This window comes from Rana temporaria, chromosome 3 (genome assembly GCF_905171775.1).
Source record: "Rana temporaria chromosome 3, aRanTem1.1, whole genome shotgun sequence".
NCBI classification, from domain to species: Eukaryota; Metazoa; Chordata; class Amphibia; order Anura; family Ranidae; genus Rana; species Rana temporaria.
In genome coordinates, this window is record NC_053491.1 from 184,669,144 (window position 1) to 184,694,734 (window position 25,591).

The 25,591-nt window shown below is 44.9% G+C and overlaps 1 protein-coding gene across 14 annotated transcripts in view; it reads right to left on the minus strand.

Annotated features, from left to right (window-relative positions):
* Positions 1-25,591, minus strand: part of NAV3 (neuron navigator 3) — a 789,636-nt gene that overhangs the window by 278,506 nt on the left and 485,539 nt on the right. For 13 of the 14 annotated variants that reach the window (XM_040343949.1, XM_040343951.1, XM_040343950.1 and 10 more), the window contains one exon: positions 581-698. In XM_040343949.1, the coding sequence (XP_040199883.1) occupies positions 581-698 (118 nt within the window). Of the gene's footprint in view, positions 1-79; positions 311-580; positions 699-25,591 lie in introns of those variants that run through there. The other variant, XM_040343953.1, reaches the window with a different exon arrangement.

Consider the following 25,591-nt stretch of genomic DNA (forward strand, 5'->3'; position numbering starts at 1 on the left):
CTGAAGAGAGAATGAGGTGAGTTAGTGAAAGGAGTAATGACACTTGAGTTGCTAGTTAAGTCAAAGTGTATTGTGTTACCTCCAGCACTCCAGTCCCCATTCAGCAGTCTCTCCTACTATCAGACACCCCACAACCATACACACTTTACAACACTGGAAGTGTGAATGTGATCTACTGCCAATTCTCCTGGCCCTGCCAAGTAACTGCTGACATGAAATCCTCCCCGGTTCTCAATGCATGGCCAGGGATAATGTTTCAAGGCATCCCAGAAAAGACTCCTTCCCTCCAGCACACAAAATGCCCACATGGGAGACGTATTGCTTGATCAAGTCTCCCTCTCTGACATTTCAGCATGTGGCGCATACAGTGAAGCCGTTGTAAAATTTTTGTAAGTTACATCCCAGTATTTTAATGCTAACAAATTTAAAAACAAACTCACAGAATGATTTGAGCTTGAGGAAGACATCTGGAATTAGTAACTGCAGTGCAGACATATTGAACACACACACATTCTGTTTAACCCTTTTCATGTCTAAAGCCATACTGCCACCCCTGCTGCTCACACACACTGACACTTACCAATAATCTGAATGATCTCTGCCAGCAGGACACCATCAGCAATATCGTGTTGTAAATCCTTAATCAGCCTCTTGTGACCAGACTTTGCTAGGTAGTGATTTGCCCAGTCTGTGTAAATCTACAAGACAAGGGGAAAAGGGAGGGATAAAAAAGGGGAGAGAAGATAATAAAAAATTATTCACAAACGCATTGACTTGAATAGGAGAACTATTCAGAATCGCATTCCAACTTGGAAAGTCACAGCTCAGAAGGAAACTGTTATGCCGTTATTATTTAAACAATTTCTTTCCTATTCCCAGCTCTAATGACTCACTTTATTTTCAAATGAGGGTCGCTGGAGTTCTCTGACCACACAAGAAACACTCTCGCTTCATATCTATCAAGGAAACTGCTGTCACAAATCTATCACTTCCATTCCTCCCTAATGAGTAAGGCCAATTGATTTATCAGGGTGAAATGTGAGAGTCTAAAACCTTTTTTTAGAAAGGAAAAGCAAATTTACATTGTAAAAGTTTATGGATTTTTTTGGTCATATAACATATACATAAAAGTTTTATCTTTTTTTTTTTTTCTCAAAGCAAAGCAGTCCATCAAAATAATAAATACTCTACATTGTAATAATAGCAATATAAACATCCCATATATCTGTTAAGCTGGCCATACTCGACTTGACAAACTTCAATTGAAAAATCAAAGGAGCTGGGTGAAAAATTGTTCCCTGCAACCAGTCAACCAATCAGATAAATCTCTTTTTCTGTATTCAAACAGCAATGGGTGTTGCAGCTGCTTGAATGCAATAGTTGGCAGTGGAGATTCCTCCATTCACGCTCCATGGATGGAGAAATCTATGCATGGCTAGCCTTAAAATGACACACTGGAGCAGATTCACGTAGATGGCCGTAATTTGGGGCGTAATGTATCTGATTTACGTTACGCCGCCGCAAGTTTTTCAGGCAAGTGCTTTATTCTCAAAGCACTTGCCTGTAAAGTTGCGGCGGCATAGCGTAAATCACCCGGCGGAATTCAAATTCGGCGGGTAGGGGGCGTGTTTCATTTAAATGAAGCGCGTCCCCGCACCGAACGAACTGCGCATGCGCCGTCCCAAAAATTTCCCGGCGTGCATTGCTCTAAAATGACGTTGCAAGGACATCATTGGTTTTGACGTGGACGTAAATTACGTCCAGCACCATTCACGGACGACTTACGCAAACGACGTAATTTTATAAATTTTCGACACGGGAACGACGGCCATACTTAACATTGACTGCGCCTCATAGACCCAGGGGCAACTTTACGCCGGGAAAAGCCTAACGTAAACATAGTAACTTTACTGCGTCGGCCGCACGTACGTTCGGGAATTCGCGTATCTAGCTAATTTGCATACTCGACAGGGAAATCAATGGAAGCGCCACCTAGCGGGCAAAAAAAATTGCAGTTAAGATCCGACAGCGTAAGAGACTTACGCCTGTCAGATCTATTGAATATCTATGCGTAACTTATTCTAAGAATCAGTCGCATAGATACGACGGCGCTAGGCAGAGATACTACGTCGTATCTGGAGATGTGCCGTCGTATCTTTTTTGAGAATCTGGGCCTAAAGGTTAATTTTTTTTTTAAATAACAAACATGTCATGCTTATCTCCACTGTGCAGTTTGTTTTGCACAGCGTGGCACCGATCCTCCTGTTGTGGGGTCCCACAGCGGCTCTTGCGGCTCCTCGCTGCAATAGCTAACCCCCACTGGGAAGCTCTTGCTCTTGCAGGCGCTCTCCCGTATTATACATTCAGCGTCCATAGCCGCCGAGGGTATGACTTGGCCCCACCCCTGTTGCCCACGTCATTGGATTTGATTGACAGCAACGGGAGCCAATGGCTGCACTGCTATCAATCTATCCAATGAAGAGTTGAGAAGCAGTGGAGAGAGCAACGCGGGATCTCGCCCACTGAAATTCGTGGCTCAGGTTAGTAAAATGGGGGGGGGGGGGCTGGGGGGCAGGACAGTGCAAGGTGTTTTTTTCACTTTAATGCATAGGATCAATGCTGTATTCTGGCCAAGGCCAACAAGGCCCAGACCTAGGACAGCACTTTGTAGGGGGGCAGCATGGAAAGACTTCACGCTAGCTTGCGCTACACTGTTATGGGCAGTACACACGACCGAACATGTCTGCTGAAACTGGTCCGCGGACCAGTTTCAGCAGACATGTTCGGTCGTGTGTAGGCCCGAGCGGACAGGATTCCAGCATACATTTGCCCGCCGGGCCTTTTTCCAGCGGGCAAATATTTCTGGACTTGTTTTAAAACAGCCCGCTGAAATCCTACCCGCTCGGACATGTTCGGTCGTCTGTACAGACCTACCGTACATGTCCGAGCGCCCGCCATCCCTCGCATGCGTCGAATGACTTTGACGCATGCGTGGAAGCATTGAACTGGCAGGGCCACCCACGTCGCCGCGTCATTGTCGTGGTGACGGCGCGGACACGCCCCGCGTATTGTTTACGCGCAGATTTCTGTATGATGGCGAGTACAGCCACCATACAGAAATCCCCGGGCAGACATGTACGGTGAAAACGGTCCGGCGGACCGGTTTCATCGTACATGTATGCTCGTCTGTACGCGGCCTTAGTGTAGCGCCTGTCTTTTGGGGCGGACTGGGCTGAGAGGCAAATTAGTCTAGCGCCCCATAAAGCAACCGCACTGCTTCCAGTATGTGGGCGGTCAACATTCCACAACTGTGTGGGGGGGGGTGCTGCTTTTAATTATTAACTGTCCTATTAACCTGGACCACAAACCTTCCTTACTGTGCTATATGTTTTCAAGTGTAAGGCCCAGTCCAGGTTTTCTACAGACACCAATGAAAAAAAGATGTTTCACCAATTTATGTTTTAAAGAGGCAGGTAACTGAGATGTAAATTCGTTTTTTTATGGAGTAAGGAGTACTGTTTGTATTTTTGTAATTGCAATTGTATAAATAAAAGTGACCCCCCCCCCTTTTTTTTTTTTTTTTTTTTTTTAAGTACGACTGTACAAAATTGTTTGCACACCTTATTGGCAGGCCAAAATGGTGCAATCCCCATATGTAAAATTATGCAATGCCCTTTCAAATATATAGTTTGAGCAAATTTGTATGCAGTTACAGTGCTGAAGGGTAATGCCTTGTACACACGATCGGAATTTACGATGAAAACAGTCAGACGGATATTCCGACTGCGAGTGTGCACCAGTTTTTCCTTCGGAAATTCCGACGGACTTAGAAAAAGAACATGTTCTTTTTTTTTTCCCGATGGAAATTCTGTTCGTCTGCACTGCTTAGAATCAAGTTGACGCATGCTCGCAAGCATTGAACTTCATTTTCAGCTCGTCGTAATGTTGTACATCACCGTGTTCTTGGCGGTCGGAATTTGGTGCGACAATGTGTATCCAAGACAGCTTGAACAGAATTCCGTTGGAAAAATCTGTCAGAGATTATCCCGAAGGAAATTCTGATCGTGTGAACGCGACATTAGACTTCTCTTTTTAAAAAGTTACATACTTTGTTGCATTTTCAGATATCAAATATCCAGGAAATACCAAATGCAGCTGTTAGACACAAGATTAAAAACAACACATCATAAGTATCCTGGCCAACTCTGATATGTGCACCAGCCTCTGAGATTTAAATAAGGACACCATTGAGTATAAGTTGTGGAAGATAGGTTTAGTTTTTCAGTCACAATCTGATGTTCTCAAGGTCAGAATAATTTTTTTATTGCAAACCAGCAGGTTGCTGCTAGTAAAATAAATGTTATATCTAAAAACATGAGACAAGATGATCCACAATTTCTGCACCTTCATACCTTTTAATGATAGTAAAAGTGTTCGTCATATTTTTTAAAAAGCTTCCTATTTTTATTTGTTTATATAAGCCCTGGTTCACACTGGGCTGCAGGAGTGAAGCCGTGCGAGTTCAGCTGAACTCGCACGATTTCACTCCCGCCAGCAGTCCCGATTTCGGCCGCGCTTTAAGAGACATCTGTGCAGGTTTCTGCACAGATGTCAATGTAAATCGCGGCCAGAAATCGCAAAAAGTAGTACAGGAACTACTTTTTGAAACGGTGCAGCGCCGCAGATGCGGCGTCGCACCGATTAGGACGGTGTCATTGCCGACAAATGCCGTCGATTTGAGATGCGATTTCACATGTGAAATCGCATCTCAAATCGAAGCAAAACTTACCCAGTGTAAACCTGGGCTAAATCTGTTTATAGAGTTCAACAGCCCCTTAAATACAACAACAAAGCAACATCAAATCACAGTGGTGCAAGCCCACGCAACAACATCAGAAAAGTTGATTATAGAATTAAAATGAGCAACACGTGGGATTACACCCAACAAAAATGGTGCGGCACATACGAACATCGATATTCAAGAGTTTGACAAATAAGTAGATCAAGTGAAATATGAAATAAACAAATGAGAGGGAATGTCTCCATTGCAAATATACACATATAAAGCATAGGTTAAAAATTCAATCTATCAGAAGGTCATCTCTGGAGCAGTGGAGGGATCAGTCAACCATTTGGACCAGACCCTATGGGCCCTTTCACACCATCGGATCCCGTGAGGATCTGTTCCTTATATATCCGCTTGCTCAGCAGGGATCGCTCTGTTGATCCCTGCTGAGCCGGCAGATGACAGTGTGCAGGGACCGCCCTGTCAGATCTCCGCTATCCTCTATGGGGGGATCGGATGAACACAGACCGTCTGTCCGTGTTCACCCGATCCGCTCTGCAGACGGATGGAAAAATAGGATTTTCCTCCATCTGCAGAATCGGAGCATAGCGGACACCGATGAGATCGGGTGTCAGCGGATGTTCATCTGCTGACACCTGCTATCCCATAGGGATACATGTATGTCCCTTTTTCATCTGTAAACGGATGGATGAAAAAATGCACATACGGGCCGCTGGTGTGAAAGGGCCCTATCATATTTCCTGGCTCAGCCTCTGTTAGTGTAGGTATCTTTATATAGAGAGGCAGACTGTTGTTCACTAATTGTTTACAAAATGAAATGGGGGGACGATGACAACGTTTTCCAATGTAACGCTATAGCTTTCCTAACATAAAAATGAATTGGGCTAGTCAGTGTACGTTCAACCCCAGTGGAATCAATGTCCTCCACCAAACCCAATACACAAATGCGCACAGAGGGTTGTAGAGGAACTGATATGACACCATTTATTGCAGCAAGCACATCCGCCTAGAACCCGGTAACAGCAGGAGAATACCAGATACTGTGGGAGAAATCGCCCAAAGGGTCTCCATATCTCCAACATGTCGGTGGGTGGGAGAGCTTGATCTTATTAAGTCTATAGGAAGTAAAATAGGCTCTATGGACAATTTTGAATTGTATGAGTCTGTCCCGTAGGGAGACTAAAGACCGCAAAGGAAGGGCCCAAATACCCTCCCAATCATAAACGCACAGGTCTGGTATGTCACGCTGCCACTGGGCTCTAAGTCCATCCAGGGCTGGTAAGGATATCAACAAGAGGTGAGTGTACAAGTGAGACGAAGGTTTCACATCACATTCTGTTCGGAGAACTTCCTCCAAGGTCGACTTGGGGTAGCGGAAGCAAGGAGTAGCCAGTGATGACTCGAGAGATTGTTCTAATGTCATACTTCGTCCAAGCACTAGGCTCCAGGAGCATATAGAAATGGGATAACGTAAGGTAAACCACAGGGGGGGCACTAGAACAAACAGCTGATTTGGTATAACCTTCAAGCGCCAGACCTGCCTTCCAAGTGCGTAGAGTGGTGATCATAGATGGGGCGAAAGGGTAGGGAGCTTAGGGGCCCCTGAATAAAATAGATTTTGAAGGGCTTTTAAAGATCAGACTACTGCAGCTTCTAAAAGGGTGGCAGGGTTAGCAGTGTTAGAGTTTAAAAATGCTTACTATTTTACACCTTAAACTTTATGAGATGAGATAGAGGCACAAGTATATAGGCAAAATAAACACTCCCATCACACTCTCAAGTTATGAGCAGCAGGTACTGATTTTTCACCACTACTACCTTTAGGCCCCTTTCACATGGGCATACCAAAGCACATGCCTGGGCAAGGTGCATGTTTGTCTACAAGGGGATGCACAGGTGTTTCACCCCATCCATGTCAATTGGGATGCAGCAATTGCTTCATCCCAATTGACATGGAGGCACAGCTGCTGCTCCCAATTTGACATCCGCGTGGGTGCGGGTCCCTGAACGCACACTTGACATGAATAGGACTGTTGCAACCATGAACCTCACACGGGTGAAGCATGCCCATGTGAACGAGGACATATACTAACTTTATCAAAATATCAAAAGCAATACATTGGAGGTGGAATGAAAAATGTTGTGAAGTATAACACTTTTGGTTAGTAAAGTTGATCTCCGGGTATCTGCCTAAACAGAAATGATAAAAAACATATTTCCATTTAACTTATCTAAAAGTTCTGTCCTTAAAAACAATCTAGTTAATATAGTCCTCTTTACCGGAAATCTGAGGTCATGTGATCAGGCCCGGATTTACTCCCTTTGCCGCCCCAAGGCCAGGTCCTTCAATGCCGCCCCCGCCTGCGCAGTACAGGGGGGACATTATCCGCAGGACACTGAGAAGCGGGGGGTGTTGCTGCCAAAAATAACATTGAACATTGGCGGGGTGCTGCTGCCGAAAATGACAAAATTACATTGAGAACCGGGAGGGGGGGTGCTGCTGCCAAGAACTATCTCACCTCCTCTTCCCTCTGTTTTTTTCTCCTCTCACCATCCGCATGACAGGAGGAAACTCCCGATATGAAAGTAAAAGTGTCCTCTCCTCTCAGCCGCAGTGCCGCCCCTGCCCCCACTGCCACCCCGAGGCCTGGCCTTGTTGGCCTTGTCTGGAATCCGGCCCTGCATGTGATATATCAGGTCCTTAGGTTTCCTTCTTCTAGACTGCAGAGGATCATTCTTTTGGTACTCATGCCACTCCCTAGTGACGTGGACACTTGCCATCAGTGTCCATCAGTGAGACCTTATAAGGGTCCACAAGAGTCCAGCGGTGGATCACCTATCTTCACTTGCAGAAACAGATTTCCAAAGGGCCACGTGATAGATTACCCAGGTGAGTTAAATAAGGCGTTACAGTCTACTCTTGATCATGACAGTTTTTTTTACTAGAAGACTAACCTTTATAAAAACATTAAAAAGAGAGAACACAAATGAAGTACAGTGACTACAGTATTGAGGTTCAGAGTGTCTACAGTTAATCTCCACTCCGATGGCCATAAAAGTAAAGTCTTATACTTTTTGCTGGCAGAAGACGCAAACCAGATATATAGAAAACCAAAAGTTCAGTTCATGCAGCTATGAGACCCTGCAAGAAAAATCCAGCTGAAGTGTGAATGTCAACCCGTACAGGAAACTCCTTTGAGTTAATATGGTTAAATCTTAGAAATGAAAGATGACAAAGACCACTCAGTAATATAATCTGTAATTAACTATATGAGACCGAAGCTCAAAAAAGACTTTCAAAAATGCAATTTATGCTTTACAGCACAGCTCCTTATGACTACTGTTGTCTGCCAGCTGCTTTGGGTTTTATAGTGCAACAAAAAAGGAGAGGAATCAATATACCTATCCAACCAAACAGTTGGAAATTGCTATCAGTGATGAAAAGGCATATTCAGTATGCCATTTCTTTTGAAGCAAATACACTCAAACTTTAGCTCCGTATATCCAGGGTTTATTTTTTAGATTTCCATGATGTGTTTTTTTAACAAAAAATATAATATATACACTTATCTCATTCACTGTTGTATAGTGAATAGTATAGCATACATTATGGTCAAGACAAGAAAAATGATTCTTTTTAGTTAAAAATGAAATATGCCATATGAAAATTATGCAGTTTTCCTATCCTACCAGCAGGTGGAGCTCTAGGCTACTTACAATGTATTGTAAAAAAAAAAAAAAATACAGAGATCAATCGCTCAAGCTGAAATCTAAAGCCGTATTAAACCGAAAATGTCATATATTACAGTTAACAAATTGTATACAGTGGGTATAGAAAAGCAGCACCCCCTTTAAAATAATCACATTTTGTTGCCATTTCTTGTTCTGTCATGCTGGTGTTATGTTTTTCACTTGAATGTTATAAGTTACACTTGAGTAAATACAGCTAGATAAAACAAAAACTGTATCTGTCTTCATTTAAGGCTGCAAAGCAACAACATGTGATTATGTTGGGGGGGGGCTGATTCTTTTCTATACCCACTGCAGGTGTGGTGGCTGCAATAGTCTCCTTTTCTAGGCTCTCTTTCCACTTGTTGATCCAGCTAGTAAGCCTGTCATTTTCCTCACCAAGACCAAGCTGTCCAGCAAAAGTGGCAATTCGAGGGTTGAGACAAACCACTTAACACTAACAGCGGTATTTACAATGATAATTTTTAATGAAAATGTATGCAAGACATTTAGTAAAAAGGAAAAAAACATGTTGCTGTACCTGCTTAAAAGTGATAGCTGGCGTTTGTTAGTCAAGTCCAGCTAAATTTTCTAGTGCATCCAACACTCCCCAGACTGACAATGATGCTGTCCACATGTGTCTCCGTTTCTCCAACTCCCAGAGTGGAGACACCTTAGACAAGAAGTGTGCTACTGGCCAGATCATGCTTTTGGGTTTAATACCACTTAAACCACATAAGGACCGCCGTGCGACTATATGCGTCGACAGAATGGCACGGCTGGGCACATGGACGTATATATATGTCCTCTTTAAGAGCACAGCCATGGATCGCGAGCGCGCTGCTGGCAAGGCGCTCGCGACCCGGTCCGAAGCTCCGTCACCACGCCCGCGGGACCCGCGGACCCGATCGCCGCCTGTGTCCCGCGATCGGGTCACAGGAGCTGAAGAACGGGGAGACGTGAGTGTAAACAAACCTTCCCCGTTCGTCTCTGTGGCAGTGTCAGTGACCGTCTGTTCCCTGAACGATGATCAATGATGTCACACGTCCAGTCCAGCCCCCCTACAGTAAGAAACACACATTAGGTCACACTTAACCCCTACAGCTCCCCTAGTGGTTAACCCATTCACTGCCATTGTCATTTTCACAGTAATCAATGCATTTTTATAGCACTTTCGCTGTGAAAAGGACAATGGTCCCAAAAATGTGTCAAAAGTGTCCGATGTGTCCGCCATAATGTCGCAGTCATGAAAAAAATGCTGATCGCCGCCATTAGTAGTAAAAAAAAAATATTAATAAAAATGCCATAAAACTATCCCCTATTTTGTAAACGCTATAAATTTTGCGCAAACCAATGGATAAAAGCTTATTGCGATTTTCTTACCAAAAATAGGTAGAAGGATACATATCGGCCTAAACTAAGGAAAAAAATGTTTTTTTATATATTTTTTGGGGGATATTATAGCAAAAAGTAAAAAATATTGCATTTTTTTCAAAATTGTCGCTCTATTTTTGTTTATAGCGCAAAAAATAAAAACTGCAGAGGTGATCAAATACCACCAAAAGAAAGCTCTATTTGTGGAAAAAAAAGGACGCCAATTTTGTTTGGGAGCCATGTCGCACAACCGCGCAATTGTCAGTTAAAGCAACGCAGTGCCGAATCGCAAAAAGGGGCAAGGTCCTTAAAGGGGCTGTAAAGGTTTGTTTTTATTTTCTAAATAGGTTCCTTTAAGCTAGTGCATTGTTGGTTCACTTACCTTTTTCTTCAATTTCCCTTCTAAATGTTTTTTTTCTTTGTCTGAATTTCTCACTTACTGTTTCTCTTCAGTAAACTTCACACCATCATCTGAGCGGTGGAAAGTCAGTCAGAACAGCTTACGAAACAGCTTACCGAGGATGAACAGGAAGTGAGAAATTCAGACAAAGAAAACAAAATTTAGAAGGGAAATTTAAGGAAAAGGTAAGTGAACCAACAATGCACTAGCTTAAAGGAGTTGTAAAGGAAAATGTTTTTTCACCTTAATGCAACCTTAATGCAATCTATGCATTAAGGAGAAAAAACTTCAGTGTATACCGCCCCCCCCCCCCCCCCCCCCCAGCCCCCGTTTTACTTACCTGACCCATCGAAAGTCCAGCACGCGGTCCCCCCGAGATCCTCTTCGCCGCTCAGCCTGGCCACTGATTGGCTAGAGCAGATGGATTGAGAGCAGCGCAGCCATTGGCTGGCGCTGCTGTCAATCACATCCAGTGACGCGGCACGCCGAGGGGCGGGGCCGAGTGATACAGTGAGCGGCTATGGCCGCTCGCTGTATCACGGGAGCGCGCCCGCACTTACTCACCACCATGCGAGCACTCTCGCATGACTTTGGTCAGTACTTGCGGGGAGGACCAGAGACAGCCACTGAGGGACCCCAGAAGACGTGGATCGGGGCCACTCTGTGCAAAACGAACTGCACAGTGGAGGGAAGTATAACATGTTTGTTATTTTAAATGCATTTTTTTTTCTTTACCAACACTTTAAAGGAACCTATTTAGAAAATAAAAAACAAACCTTTATGTCATGGACCTTGAGATATTAAAGTGTTTCTACTTGACATATGTTACACAGGAGAGGGACATTCAATGCAAGGCTTTTGAAATGCTAAGTGGAACCAGCTTGCGAAATACCTTTTATTGTGTTCTGCAGGTTAAGAGCGGGTGTCGGAGTCAGGCCGTCTAGCTGGAACCAGGTTATTGTGTACATTGATTACCCCCTGGGGCTTCTGTCTCAATACACAAGTCTTTCTATCCAAGCTATTGGACCAATCCCTGTTGACAATTTCAAGTCCTCATTTGCATGGTCAAGGGGGACCTGAGTGAAGACTGGATATACTTTACAATTGACCAATAGGAAAGCGGTTGTTGGGAGTGGGATGTTCCAAAATTCTGTATAAAAGTGTGCTGTGTACTTGAAATAAAGAGTCCTGTTGGAACTTACATACAGCCTGCCTGGTGTTTGTTCTTAATGGGTCCGAATGGCACATAGCTGTAATTCGGATCCCGGAACCTTGGATGACTGGACCATCAGACGTTGCAATCTGCAAGCGGACTCACTGGTATCAGAGGAGTGTCGGGAGAGCAGGACCTGGGCGAGGAAGGATCTCGTCACATTGGTGGCAGCAGTGGGATTTGCTCTCCAGTTACTGGGACAACTCCAAACCACCACCATGAATGACCAGCTATGCAGCCTGGAGGAGAACCATGCTAAAAGACTTGCTTGAGAGCCGTGGAGGGACCGGTGGGAAGAACAAGGCCACCCTGATCATTGCGCTAGCCGAGATGGATCAGAGGGATGGTGATGCAGGACCCCGGTCAGTTGAAGACTTGTTCCAGCAGCGAGTTCAACAGCGGTTGGCATTATATGGTGCGAACCCATCAGAGACCGCCATACAGAATACCATTAGAGACCTCCAGCGGCAGGATGAGAGAGAACGAGAGCGACAACAGAGAGAACGAGAGCGGCAACAGGAGCTGAGAATTGCAGAAATACGGCGATCGGTGACAACGCCTAAAGAAGCAGCACCAAATGAAAGAAGAGGAGAGGTACAGATATCAGTAACCATGGAAGAGGAATTCAGAAGGAGGTTGCGAGAGAAGCAGATACAGCGCAGAGGACCAGTATCAGAGGAGGTCCTGCTTGGATGGTCTGATTCGATCCGCTGCGAACTCTGGAAAGAAGCGCTAGCCCGCGAGCAGCGACACCAGGGAAAAGCTCTCCCCTCCATCCATGTAAGGTACTGGTCACAGTATGAAGTACGGATGCTGTTATTGGGGCAACAACCAAAGCAGGAGTGGACAGCAGAGTTAAGCAGGCTGATCCGGGAAGAGATGCGGTTGGACGAGAGCTACAGAGCCCTCCGGTGGTATGTAGTCCAAGAGTGCCCGTGGTCAGCGGATGACAGCCCCACGGAAGGCTTTGACTATGATGGCCTGGGATTGTTGTATTGGAGGATGTCCAGGGATCCCAACTTTGGGAGCGATCGGGAGTGGCGTTGGGAGGAAATAATGGAGCACAGAGAGCGAAGACTGAATGTCCCGGAAGTGCACTGGTTACAGGAAGATTTGGAATTCCTGGCTGCTCAAGAATGGGAACTGGAAATCACCTACAAACAGCTGCTAGACTCCGCTCAGCAGCAGGGTGAGGTTCCCTTTACCTGGGACTATGAGGAAATATCAGCTGACAGTGATGAAATCCTGGCTGATGAATCAGCAGTGGAAAATCGGGAGCTTGCCATTCCCAAAGCTGAAGTGCTGACCGCAGGGCCGAGCTCTGCTAACCTCTGCTCAGTGCCCATAGCATCTTCTGGGTTCCATGGACAGGAGATGGTGAACCTCTATCCCCAGACACCAGTTGTAGAGACAGGGGATTTGATAGACTTTTCTGCTGAGGAAGAACAACCTGGGGAGCCTCCAACAGAAGAGCTGGTATCAGGGCCAAACTTCACTGTGCTCTGCCCAGCACCAAGTACAGTATTTGTGGAGTTACAAGGAACTTCCCCAGCTGAAGCGCTGGTCACCGGACAGAGGGATCAAGACCTCTGCCCCACCACTGTGGCAGTTCCGGAGGCTCAGGGTGAGAAGATGGCGATCACTCCCCAGCCACAGATTACAGAGTGTATGGACTGTTCAGAGGATGTTATGGATTATGCACCCCCAGCAGAAGTGCTGGCAACAGGGCAGAATGCTAGCCATCTCTGCCCAGTACTGGGACCAACTGTGGAGTTCCAGGGAGCCGGGGCGGTTGGCCCCCCTCCCCAGCAACAAGCTGAGGTGGTAAAGCTCGTACTCCCAGCTGAATCACTGGCAGCAGGACAGGATGCTACTGGCGGCTGCACCCCACTACAGCTTGAGCGGATATCGGTGGATGGGACTGTGGTCTCCACTCACAGCAACCCAGCGGAAGAGCTGGCAACAGAGCAGAGTGCCCCAGGCCTCTGCTCTCAACTAACAGGAGAGGGGGTTCCTGTGGTAGTGGATGGGACTCCGATCTCCATGGACACAACCCCAGAACATGGTGCGGCACTGAGACAGGAGGATGTCGGCTTTGCTTTGCAAGCACCGGGGGATTTTTACCTAGCATCAGTGGATGGGACTGCAGTCTCCACTGGTATACCCCAGGAATGGTGGCCAGTTGGCCCAGATTCCCAATGGCATGATGAACTGAGCCCAGCCACCCTGTCTTCTCTCCAGCGGCTGAAAGGACTCCAGGGAGAAGGGCCAGTCCAGGCCTCTCCCCAGCGGCAGGCGTGTTCTCTGAGAGAGGCAGAGATTGGCTGGGTGAGTAATGCTCTCTTTGGGACAAGGTATCTGGGGTACTGGGTGGGTACCGAAATTGGGGTCTCTCCCAGTGTTAGTCTCCTGCCAAAGGGGGAGATGTGTGACAGACCTAGCCGGGACAGGGGCTTTTGGAGAGGACTGAATGTGAGCCTCTTGCCGTCCGATTATGGGCCAGGACCTCAAAACAGGAAGGCAGATGGGTCATCCCAGCACAGTCCTGGAACTTTAAGACTACTTTTCCAACATCCTCGAGTTGACCCGTTTGGGTCCCACTGCGGCTGTTGGACTGGTTCCCAGGGGAAGTAATGTCATGGACCTTGAGATATTAAAGTGTTTCTACTTGACATATGTTACACAGGAGAGGGACATTCAATGCAAGGCTTTTGAAATGCTAAGTGGAACCAGCTTGCGAAATACCTTTTATTGTGTTCTGCAGGTTAAGAGCGGGTGTCGGAGTCAGGCCGTCTAGCTGGAACCAGGTTATTGTGTACATTGATTACCCCCTGGGGCTTCTGTCTCAATACACAAGTCTTTCTATCCAAGCTATTGGACCAATCCCTGTTGACAATTTCAAGTCCTCATTTGCATGGTCAAGGGGGACCTGAGTGAAGACTGGATATACTTTACAATTGACCAATAGGAAAGCGGTTGTTGGGAGTGGGATGTTCCAAAATTCTGTATAAAAGTGTGCTGTGTACTTGAAATAAAGAGTCCTGTTGGAACTTACATACAGCCTGCCTGGTGTTTGTTCTTAATGGGTCCGAATGGCACATAGCTGTAATTCGGATCCCGGAACCTTGGATGACTGGACCATCAGACGTTGCAATCTGCAAGCGGACTCACTGGTATCAGAGGAGTGTCGGGAGAGCAGGACCTGGGCGAGGAAGGATCTCGTCACACTTTATAACCCCTTTAACCTGCATAATGGTCCGGGTCTTAACCAGTTAATTACGCAAGTGACTGACTCATCTAAGTAGTTTATCTCCGTTAGAAGAAGCCGTTTCTGAAAGGGGTTCTACCACCTGCTTTGCAGTGCTATACAGTGTTCTGCTTTAGGTTCGGTTCACACTGATACGACAATCCAACTTTGGAGCACTTGTCGCAGCAGAAGTCACACCCCAATTGGGCCCCATTCTGTGCAATAGAACCATTACATTTCGGTGCGACTTGAGTCGTTCAGACTTAGAAAAATGTTTCTGCAAACATTTTTGGTCCAACTTGCATTGACTTCTGTTAAAGTCATGCTGGGGTCCAACTTCAAAGTGGCGTGGAAGTGTCGGGCAGCGTGAACCCGTGCTTAGCGGTACTCCTCACAAAGAAACTGCTAAATTGGATGGAAGCAGACTGACCCTTTTCTCTGGTGAACAAACCAGCTCTATAAATATAGGGGCAGATCCACAGAGCGAGTACGCCGGTGTATCTACTGATACGCCGGTGTACCTTCAAATTTCCTACGTCGTATCGTTGTTTTGAATCCTCAAAACAAGATACGACGGCTTCTGGGTTAGATCTGACAGGTGTACGTCTTCGGACGCCTTCGGATCTGAGATGCAATACTTCGGGTCCGCTGGGTGGCGTTCACGACGTTTTCCGCGTTGGGTATGCAAATTTGCTATTTCCGACGATCCACGAACGTACGAGCGGCCGGCGCATTCCTTTACGTCGTCTCTAGTCGGCTTTTTCCGGCGTATAGTTAAAGCTGGTATTTCGTTGCGTATAGTTAGACTTGCCATGTTAAGTATGGCCGTCGTTCCCGCGTTTAATTTGAATTTTTTTATTTATTTTTTGTAAGTTGTCCGCGAATCGGGATGGACGTAATTCACGTCTATGTTAAAAAAAATGACGTCCTTGCGACGTCATTTAGCGCAAAGCACGGCGGGAAATTTAGGGATGGCGCATGCGCAGTTCATTCGGCACGGGGACGCGCTTTATTTAAATGAAACACGCCCCCTAATCACCAATTTGGCGCCGTTACGCCGCTTGAGATACACTACGCCGCCGCAACTTAAGGCGCAAAATCTTCCTAGATTCGAACTAAAGCCAGGTAAGGTACGGCGGCGTAGGGTATCTCATATACGATGTGGATCTGCCCCATAGTGCCAATGGGGCAAGCAAAACACAGGAACTCAGAACTGCAAGACAATACTACAAACCATGCAGATATCTTGCTGCCTATATATATTCCTTTCATTGCATGTTAACCAAATGACAGCGGTTTACTGAGTTTTCTGAAAGATGATAGATCGAAATTTAAATATTTGAATTAACTACAAAGAATTCTGTCCTTTTGCAATGTATGTTACTGCCTCTGAAAATCACACAAAGCACAGTATACATGGGGCTCATGAGACTATAAATGTGCAGGTGTGTTGTGTCCTACTGGACAGTACAAAGTGTAACTCATAAAATATAGCATAAACCACGGGCATGGTACTGACTGAACGGTATGTTTTATTAGCATAAACTGTGAATATAGTGCAAAATAAAATTGTACCATGAGGTTAATGTTCCTTGCAATGCTTTGGCAGAACTGATGCAGCTCTCAGCAGACTGTTACTTATTTACTCTTTCAAATGTTCATTTCTGATCTCCCTGGATAGCAAAATCATAACTCAGCATTTCTAATCTTCTTGTTGAAATCTGGTTCAGACTTATTGCCAGAAGGCAGTTCTTTTGTAGGCTTCACAGAAGCAGGCTGTGCAATTTAGTCCTCTCTCTCTCTCTATTATACATACTGCCTAATATTAGATACTGACAATTAATTATGCTTAATTAGATTAATGCAGATGGTTTAGGTTGATACTTTAACAAATGATAAACCAACATTGACAATCTAATGATTTGTGTGGGCTCTAGTGATGAAATGATAGCTACCCATTTGTTTGAATGTAAGATTTTGTATGATTTTACAATTCTTTCAGAGTTTGTTGAATGTTTACAGTTTCTGGAAGATTATGGAAATATGCAAGAAATGTAAAAGTAGGGATCAAATTTAGAGCTTGTTCACAAATGTGTCAATACCCTGTGTTTAAGAGGCATTTCAGCCGTGTTTGTAAATTCTCATAACCGCCCATCAGCGCCTGCCATAAGTATTATGCCGCGTACACACAACCGTTTTTCATGACGAGAAAAATGCCATTTTTTAAATTGGTCATTAACCACTTCCATACAGGGCACTTCTACACCTTCCCGCCCAGACCAATTTTTAGCTTTCAGCGCTGTTGCACTTTGAATGACAATTGCGCGGTCATGCTACACTATACCCAAACTAAATTTTTATAATTTTGTACCCACAAATAGAGCTTTCTTTTGGTGGTATTTAATCACCTCTGGGATTTTTATTTTCTGCAAAAAAATAAAAAAAATACAGAAAATTTAGAACATTTTTTTTTTTGTTTCTGTTATAAAACATTGTAAATAAGTAAGTTTTCTCCTTCACTGATGGACACTAATAGTACTGCACTGACGGGCACTGATAAGGCGGCACTGATGAGGTGGCACTAATGTGGTGGCATTGATGGGCACTAATATGCGGCACAGATGGGCACTAATAGGCGACACGGATAGGCAGCATGGATGGGCTTGGATAGGCGGCACGGATAGGCAGGGATAGGCGGCACGGATGGGCACGGATAGTCGGCACGGATGGGCACGGATAGGCGGCATGGATGGGCACTCATAGGTGGTATGGATGGGCACCGATAGGTGGCACAGATGGGCACCATAGTATGCGTTGTACTAATGGATGCCAATCAGTGCCAAACAATGCCTGCCAATCAGTGATGCCCATTGTGGGCACTGATTGGCATCCATTGCGGCACTGATTGGCATCCATTTTTTGTGTCATTGTCATCCCTGGTGGTCTAGGGTGGTATACCTTTTTTTTTTTTGCATCCCTGGTAGTCCAGTGGGCATCCCTGGTGGTCCAGTGGGCATTCCTGGTGGTCCAGTGGGCATTCCTGGTGGTCCAGTGGGCATCCTCTGGGGGGCTGCGCTGGTAATCGATCAGCACAAACCCCCATCACAGGAGCAGCCGATCGCCTCTCCTCTACTCGCGTTTGACAGGCGCGAGTGAGGAAAAGCCGATTACCGGCTCTTCCTGTTTACATCGTGATCAGCCGTGATCACGATGTACGGCTGATCACGTGGTAAAGAGTCTCCGTGAGAGACTCTTTACCTTGATCGGTGTTGCGGGGTGTCAGACTGACACCCTGCAACAACGATCGCCGCGATGCGCGCCCTGGGGGAGGGGCATCGGCTCAAAATCCTGAGGACGTCATATCGAATCTACAACCACTTTTCTGACGTCAATTTGTCATTGGCGGGCGGCAAGTGGTTAAAAACGATCGTGTGTAGGCTTCAGAGCATTTTTCACGACGTGAAAAATGGGCATTAAACATTTTGAATTTTTTCTCGTCATTTTTTAAGTCGTGAAAACCGGTCGTGTGTAGGCTTTAACGACGGGGAAAAAAGCGCATGCTTAGAAGCAAGTTATGAGACGGGAGCACTCGTTCTGGTAAAACTAGCGTTTGTAATGGAGATAGCACATTCGTCACGCTGTAACAGACTGAAAAGCGCGAATCGTCTCTCACCAAACTTTTACCAACACGAAATCAGCAAATGCAGCCCAAAGGGTGACGCCATCCGAATGGAACTTCCCCTTTAAAGTGCCGTCGTACGTATTGTACGTCACCGCGCTTTGCTCGAGCATTTTTTTTTCATGATCGTGTGTATGCAAGGCAGGCTTGACAAGAATCATGTTGAGAAAAACTTATTTTTTCCATGACATTAAAAACGGTCGTGTGTACGCGGCATTACAATGGGCGTCACACAGTGAAGTACACACAGGTGGGGTATCGTTGTGTCGTGTTAACAAAAGGCAGCATAACTCTTTCAGGAGGCATTTGCACTTATCAGCCACCTTCATTAATTTCAATGGTAGTGCATCATAACTGAAACCTCAACCACACCTATAGCATTTAGGGTGTGTCATTGAAGCATTTATAAAGTGTTTGCTGGGCTCTGGGGCAGAGGCATTGGAGGCTCCTGTATCCCAGAATGCATTGGGAAATAATAGAGAACTAGGACAGAGAAGCTCCAGCCACTTCTGTTTGTACAGAGCGGCTGTGTGGCAACACCATTCTCTTCTGTGTGCAGACAAACATGGTGGGTATATGGGCACTCTGCTAATTTCTGGGACTTAACGCCATCAAACAGTAAGGACACCAAGGTTTGTAAAGAATGGAAACAAGACTATATGTATTTATATATACACAGGTAGGTGAGATGAACATCCTATATACCAGCTGCTGGAGACAGACAGGCTCCAATCTGCCAGATTAGCGGCGTCGATATGGGGGTGCAGATCGCACCCAGGTGACACCCGCCAGAGGGATGACATCATACCATCAGGTAGCACTGTGGCATGCTGGGGGGGGGGGTGGGAAGCCGTGGCGATGCAGTAGCCTGCTCATTGCCCTACTGCCTGTCCTGCTGTCATTTCGCTGCAGCAGGATAGAGCATTGCGGCAGGCTAGCGGGACACTATGTTTTATTGCACCAGGTGATACCAACCCTAGTGACGCCACTGAGTGACTAGAGATAAATTGGTAATATAGGCAAGAAACTTTTGGGGTGCAGTGACTCTTGGGATATACAGTACACTGCAAAGATAAATAGATAGCTATCCAGCTTTGTGTAAAGGCTTAATATTCTGAATTTCATTTTAGTACAGAAAGATAGCAACAACTGATTTTACTTAAAATAGCCAACCACTTTCAAAGACAATCTCATGACAAACATTATGCCTTAGGGTCTCTTTTGGCCTTTGAAGACCATAACGAAGTTCAGTGTGTCTGTATATAGGGCAAGAACAGAACGGGAGACCATAACAAAGTTCAGTGTGTCTGTATAACATTGCCTTTGTGTTCTTGAATCCTCAATGAGATTAAATAGAAAATAAAAAGGTAAAGTCTTGAAGAACGACCACATCAAACTCTTAGCGGTTTATTCTGGAAAATATGACTCATGATTACGGATTCCATCCTTCTTTAAATGAAACCTTCTTAGAAGCTTGGCATGAATGTCACATAATTTGTACAAATAAAAGAGGTAAGTGTTCAAATGATGGCTAGACATTCATAATGCAGCCTCTGAAATCTGTGAGCATGAAACTGAACGAATTACACAACTTTGGGTACAGCATAACTTGTAATCACGTTCAGCCACTATGGTGACTGACACAACCCTTCCACAAAGCATTGACAGGCAGGTGACACTAATGTTTCCATTGGCAGATTTCTGTGTCACGTGTCTACTAATTAGGCAATGCTTCAGGTTCACTTTATTGCTTAATGAGCAAGAAGGTGTAACAGGAAGCTACAAAGATGAAACAAGAAATAAAAGTGTCCTGTCCAGCGGCGTCATTACTGATCTGTGGTCAGGCGGTCTAAAGGCCCAGCACATGATGACGCAGAGGATGTGCATTCTTCATGACTCCTGGCAGCACCGGCAAAGACCTCAAAATCTGCTGATGGGCCAAGATATTTGGAGTTTATGGTAAGTACCTTGCTCCACTTACCAGCAGTGTAAGGTTGGGAAGGCTTTCACTAACTACCAATGTAAAGGAAGCTTTTACATTGGTAAACGATTAATTGTGCAGCTCTTTTTTGGATACTGTGAAGCCTCGTACACACGATCAGTCCATCCGATGAGAACAGTCTGATGGACCGTTCTCATCGGTTAACCGATGAAGCTGACTGATGGTCTGTCGCACCTACACACCATCGGTTAAAAAATCGATCGTGTCAGAACACGGTGACATAAAACACAACGACGTGCTGAAAAAAAAAGAAGTTCAACGCTTCCAAGCATGCGTCAACTTGATTCTGAGCATGCGTGGATTTTTAACCGATGGTTTTGCCTACTAACGATCGGTTTTGACTTATCGGTTAGGAATCCATTGGTTAAATTTAAAGCAAGTTGGCTTTTTTTTAACCGATGGTTAAATAACCTATGGGGCCCACACACGATCGGTTTTGACCGATGAAAACGGTCCATCAGACCATTGTCCTCTGGTTAACCTATCGTGTGTACAAGGCCTAAAAGAGGGTTTTAACCCCTGTCTGTTTTTTCCCCCCATTTGTGTCCTACAGGGGAGATTTCCCTTCGCTTCTTGTCCTATAGCCAAAACAGGAAGTGAGAGGAAATCCCTGGCTGTCACCAGAACCAGCATTTCCATTAAAAGATGTCTCCTCTATTCCGGTTTTGGTGACAATCTAAAATTTGGGATTTTCATTCACTTTCACACTAATAATATTAAACAGGACAAATAGGGAAGGTGAACCTACCAAACAGGTGCGCAGACAGCAATAAAAACCTATACTTTAACAATCCTGTAAATTATGAACACTTGTGTCTGGCTTAGGAGATCAGTCAGCTTGTTGCTGTGCAAACTTCAGACTGTCAGTCCCGGTCTTGCTTTAAGATGATCAGACATCAATGGAAACCATGCTGTGCCTGTGATCTCAAATACCACTGACACGTATTACATGCTAAGGAGAGGAAGATTTAACGTAAAGCTCTAAATTTATGCTCCAATGCTTCCTGACAATTATTTTCCCAGAGTTGCCTTTTAAATGCTTAAAATCCCTTTTAAAGTAGTATTCTTTTTCATTTAACACCCCCAAAATGCAGTCATGAAAATGGTGGAGTACACTGTAAAAGCTATGAGTAGTAACTGTTTGAAATGTGTGCTCCCATGATATGTCTTCTCCTGGGGTTAAATTAAGGTCTGTTACGCTGACAGCTGAAATCAGCCAGCAGGGAGCAGGTGAGGTTGCACTGTATCTGCTGTATACAAAGGTCTGACAGCTGAGGACTGGCAGAAGGGGTTATGTAGTAGCTCTCTTTGTCTTACAATTTATAGCTGTGTTGTTACTCACAGAGGAAGAACTTCTTTTGAAGAAGCCAAATATTTGTTTTATTTTTGCATGGAAACGACTTGCTCCATTGCAGTAAAAGCCACGAAGAGTATGCACCTTGTATGGTATAGGCTTTGCCATAATGTTCTTTTTTCACATGATGGGGATGTCACATGCATATTCCTGGAGGACCAAGTTGTCTTTTTTTTTTTCCTCTGGGTCATTGCTGGAGACCTTCCCAGCATGTGGTGTCTTACTCATACCTATGCTACTGCCAGTATAGCTTTCAGCATTATTTGACCACGCAAGCCACAGCACTATATCATATCATAAAAGGGGCAACATCAGGAAACTGGAAGAACTGAACACAGCAAGCATCTGTCCTACAAGAAAATCCTGACTTTAGAAGAAAATGGTTCACATAATCTCACACTAGTGATCACTGTAACAGAAAGCATATTTTACTAATTCTAGGAAGTATGGTAAATAACTGAACTGCAGTTTACAAAGGATCACTTGAAGAGCCTCTATGTAAAGTTCATATAGTGATGATTTCTTAGAACTCCAAAGTAACCACTAGGGTGACCACATTTCCAAACTGCCATTCAGGGACACCCCCCCCCCCCACAAAAAAAAGATGATTTTTGAAATTTTGTTTGCAGATAATTGGGGCAGGAGCGTATGAAATCAGCGGGCCAGTGTGCAAGATCAAAAGTGGGCCCTAGGCATCAAGAAGAACAGAGTGGTTAGGGGTGCCGCAGAGTAGTCAGAGGGGCAGTGGGATGGACAGGGGGACAGTGGGATGGACAAGGAGACAGGGGGACAGTGGGATGGACAAGGAGACAGGGGGACAATGGGATGAACAAGGAGACAGGGGGACAGTGGGATGAACAAGGAGACAGGGGGACAGTTGGATGGACAGGGGCACTGAGTCAGCGGCGGTGGTAAATAAAGTAAAAAGGGGTCCCACTCTCTGCCAGCTAGGGGTCCACCACAGGCTAAGACAGTGAGACACAGAGACAATGCAAAGGCTATTTTAGGGGGCATTAGATTGGCCCAGGGCAATTCAGGGACACTGTATTGAGGGTGCCCGGGACACAAATATGAATTAAGGGAAAATCCCTGGCAATCCGGTACACGTGGTCTCCTTAGTAACCACTGGCATACAATATGAATTCAGCTACAGTGCCATGAAAAAGTATTCATACCCCTTGAAATTTTCCACATTTTGTCATGTTACAACCAAAAATGTAAATGTATTTTATTGGGACCAACACAAAGTGGCACATGATTGTGAATTAGAAGGAAAATGAAAAATTGTTTTCCAAATAAATATCTATAAAGTGTGGCTTTCATTTGTATTCAGTCCCCTTAACTCTGATACCCCCAACTAAAATCTAGTGGAACTGATTGCCTTTAGATGTCACCTAATTGGTAAATAGAGTCCACCTGTGTGCAATTTAATCTCAGTATAAATACGGCTGTTCTGTGAAGCCCTCAGAGGCTTGTCAGAGAACCTTAGTGAAAAAACAGCATCATGAAGGCCAATGAACACCCCAGACAGGTCAGGAATAAAGTTGTGGAGAAGTTTAAAGCAGGGTTAGGTTATAAAACAATATCCCGAGCATGTGTGAACATATCACAGAGCACTGATACAAAGCCAGATACAAGTCCAAAGAAGAACGAAGACTTGGAATCCAACTATGGAACGCTCTACCAACCAGCATCCGGTTGGAGGTGAATCACCTGGCCTTCAGAAAAAACTCAAAACCCATCTTTTCTGAGGGCAAAAGTACAGTAGGGAAAGGATACTAAGCGCCCAGAGGCGATTCAGTTTGCATGTGTTGCGCTATATAAGTTTCTCACTCACTCACTCACTGTTAAATCCATCATCCGAAAATGGAAAGAGTATGGCACAACTGCAAACTTACCAAGACATGGCCGTCCACCTAAACTGACAGGCTGGGCAGGAAAACATTAATCAGGGAAGCAGCCACGAGGCCCATGGTAACTCTGGAGGAGCTGCAAAGATCCACAGGTCAGGTGAGAGAATCTGTCCACAGAATAACTATTACGCCTCGTACACACGGCCAGAAATTCCGACAGGAAAACTGTGATGAGAGCTCTTGGCCCAGGAATCCCGGCCGTGTGTATGCTCCCTTGCAGTTTTTCCGATGGTAAAACTGCCAAAAACAGCTGGCAAAAAAAACTGTCTCTCTTTTTTCCCGTCGGAAATCTGGATTGTGAGTACAAGTGGCAAGAAAAAAGCCATTGTTGAAAGAAAGACATAACAAGTCCCATTTGCAGTTTGCGGGAAGCCATGTGGGGGACACAGCAAACATGTGGAAGAAGGTGCTCTGGTCAAATGAGACCAAAATTAAACTTTTTGGGCTTAAAGCAAAATGCTATGGTTGGCAGAAAACTAACACTGCACATCAGCCTGAACATACCATCCCCACCGTGAAACATGGTGGTGGCAGCATTATGTTATAGGATGCTTTTCTTAACAGGGACATGGAAGGGCCAGAGTTGATTGGAAGATGTATGGAGCCAAATGCAGGGCAATCTTAGAAGAAAACCTGTTGGAATCTGCAAAAAGACTTGAGACTGAGGCAGTGGTTCACCTTCCACCAGGACAACGACCCTAAACATACAGCCAGAGCTACAATGGAATGGTTTAGATCAAAGCATCCTCCTTGAAGTCTCCTTAAGCACCTGCTTTATGAGGCTTAACTTTACGCCGGACGTAAGCCTTACGTAAACCGCACATATTAATGCGCCGGGCGCAAGTACGTGTGTGAATCGGCGTATCTCACTCATTTGCATATTTGCAATGAGGCGGCCAGCGTAAATATGCGCCCAAGATACGCCAGCGTAGGAAAGTTAGGTCGGTCGGAGGAAGCCTAGTTTCAGGCGTATCTAGTTCAATGGGCACAGCGCACAGATACGACGGCGCACATTTACACTTACGCGGCGTATCTGTAGATACGTCGGCGTAAGTGCTACGTGAATCCGGGCCATTGTGTTCAATGTGGACCTTATTTAACCACCAGATTTGTCCCAATCTGCCAAGATTTGTACAAAAAACATGTTTATGGTACAATTTCTACAGTGGATTGATCACAGATGTATGACTAAAATAAATGTCATAATGTTTATTATTGTCCTTGCTACTCATCATTTTATCATAGTGTTTTAACTGCATCGTACTCACTAAAGTAGGAATGGAGGTACTCTTACTCACTTCCTTTTAGTGCTGTCACTTTATGTTCTACAGCAGCCAAGAAAAATGCCTGACTCCAGAGTCTTGAAAGGGAAAAATCTTTTTTTACGGCACAGAGCAAGTCATGCGAGTTACAGTATCTCTCCTCTAATCAGATTGGAGGTATAATATTTTTTTTTAAACTCAAGTCTCATTCTACAGTACTATATTACAATAAATGTTAATAGATCTAGATGTCTCCCTTCTGTATTTAGATACAAATATAGTAATGAACTCCATCAACATGAAATGAATGATAAAACAAAGATAACATGGTTTATGTAGGAGGATCAGCATATCCCTCTGAATGAGTCATTAGTGAGCCGATACAGTGCTGCACTCTTCCTTCTATGGGGATTCTTTAGTAGCACTGGTCTCCTTCCAACAAAATCACTACAATTGAAAATATACACCAGATATAAAGATACTGTGTGTGTGTGTGTGTGTGTGTGTATATATAATATATATACACACACACACATACACATATATACACACAGTATCTCACAAAAGTGAGTACACCCCTCACATTATTGTAAATATTTTATTATAACTTT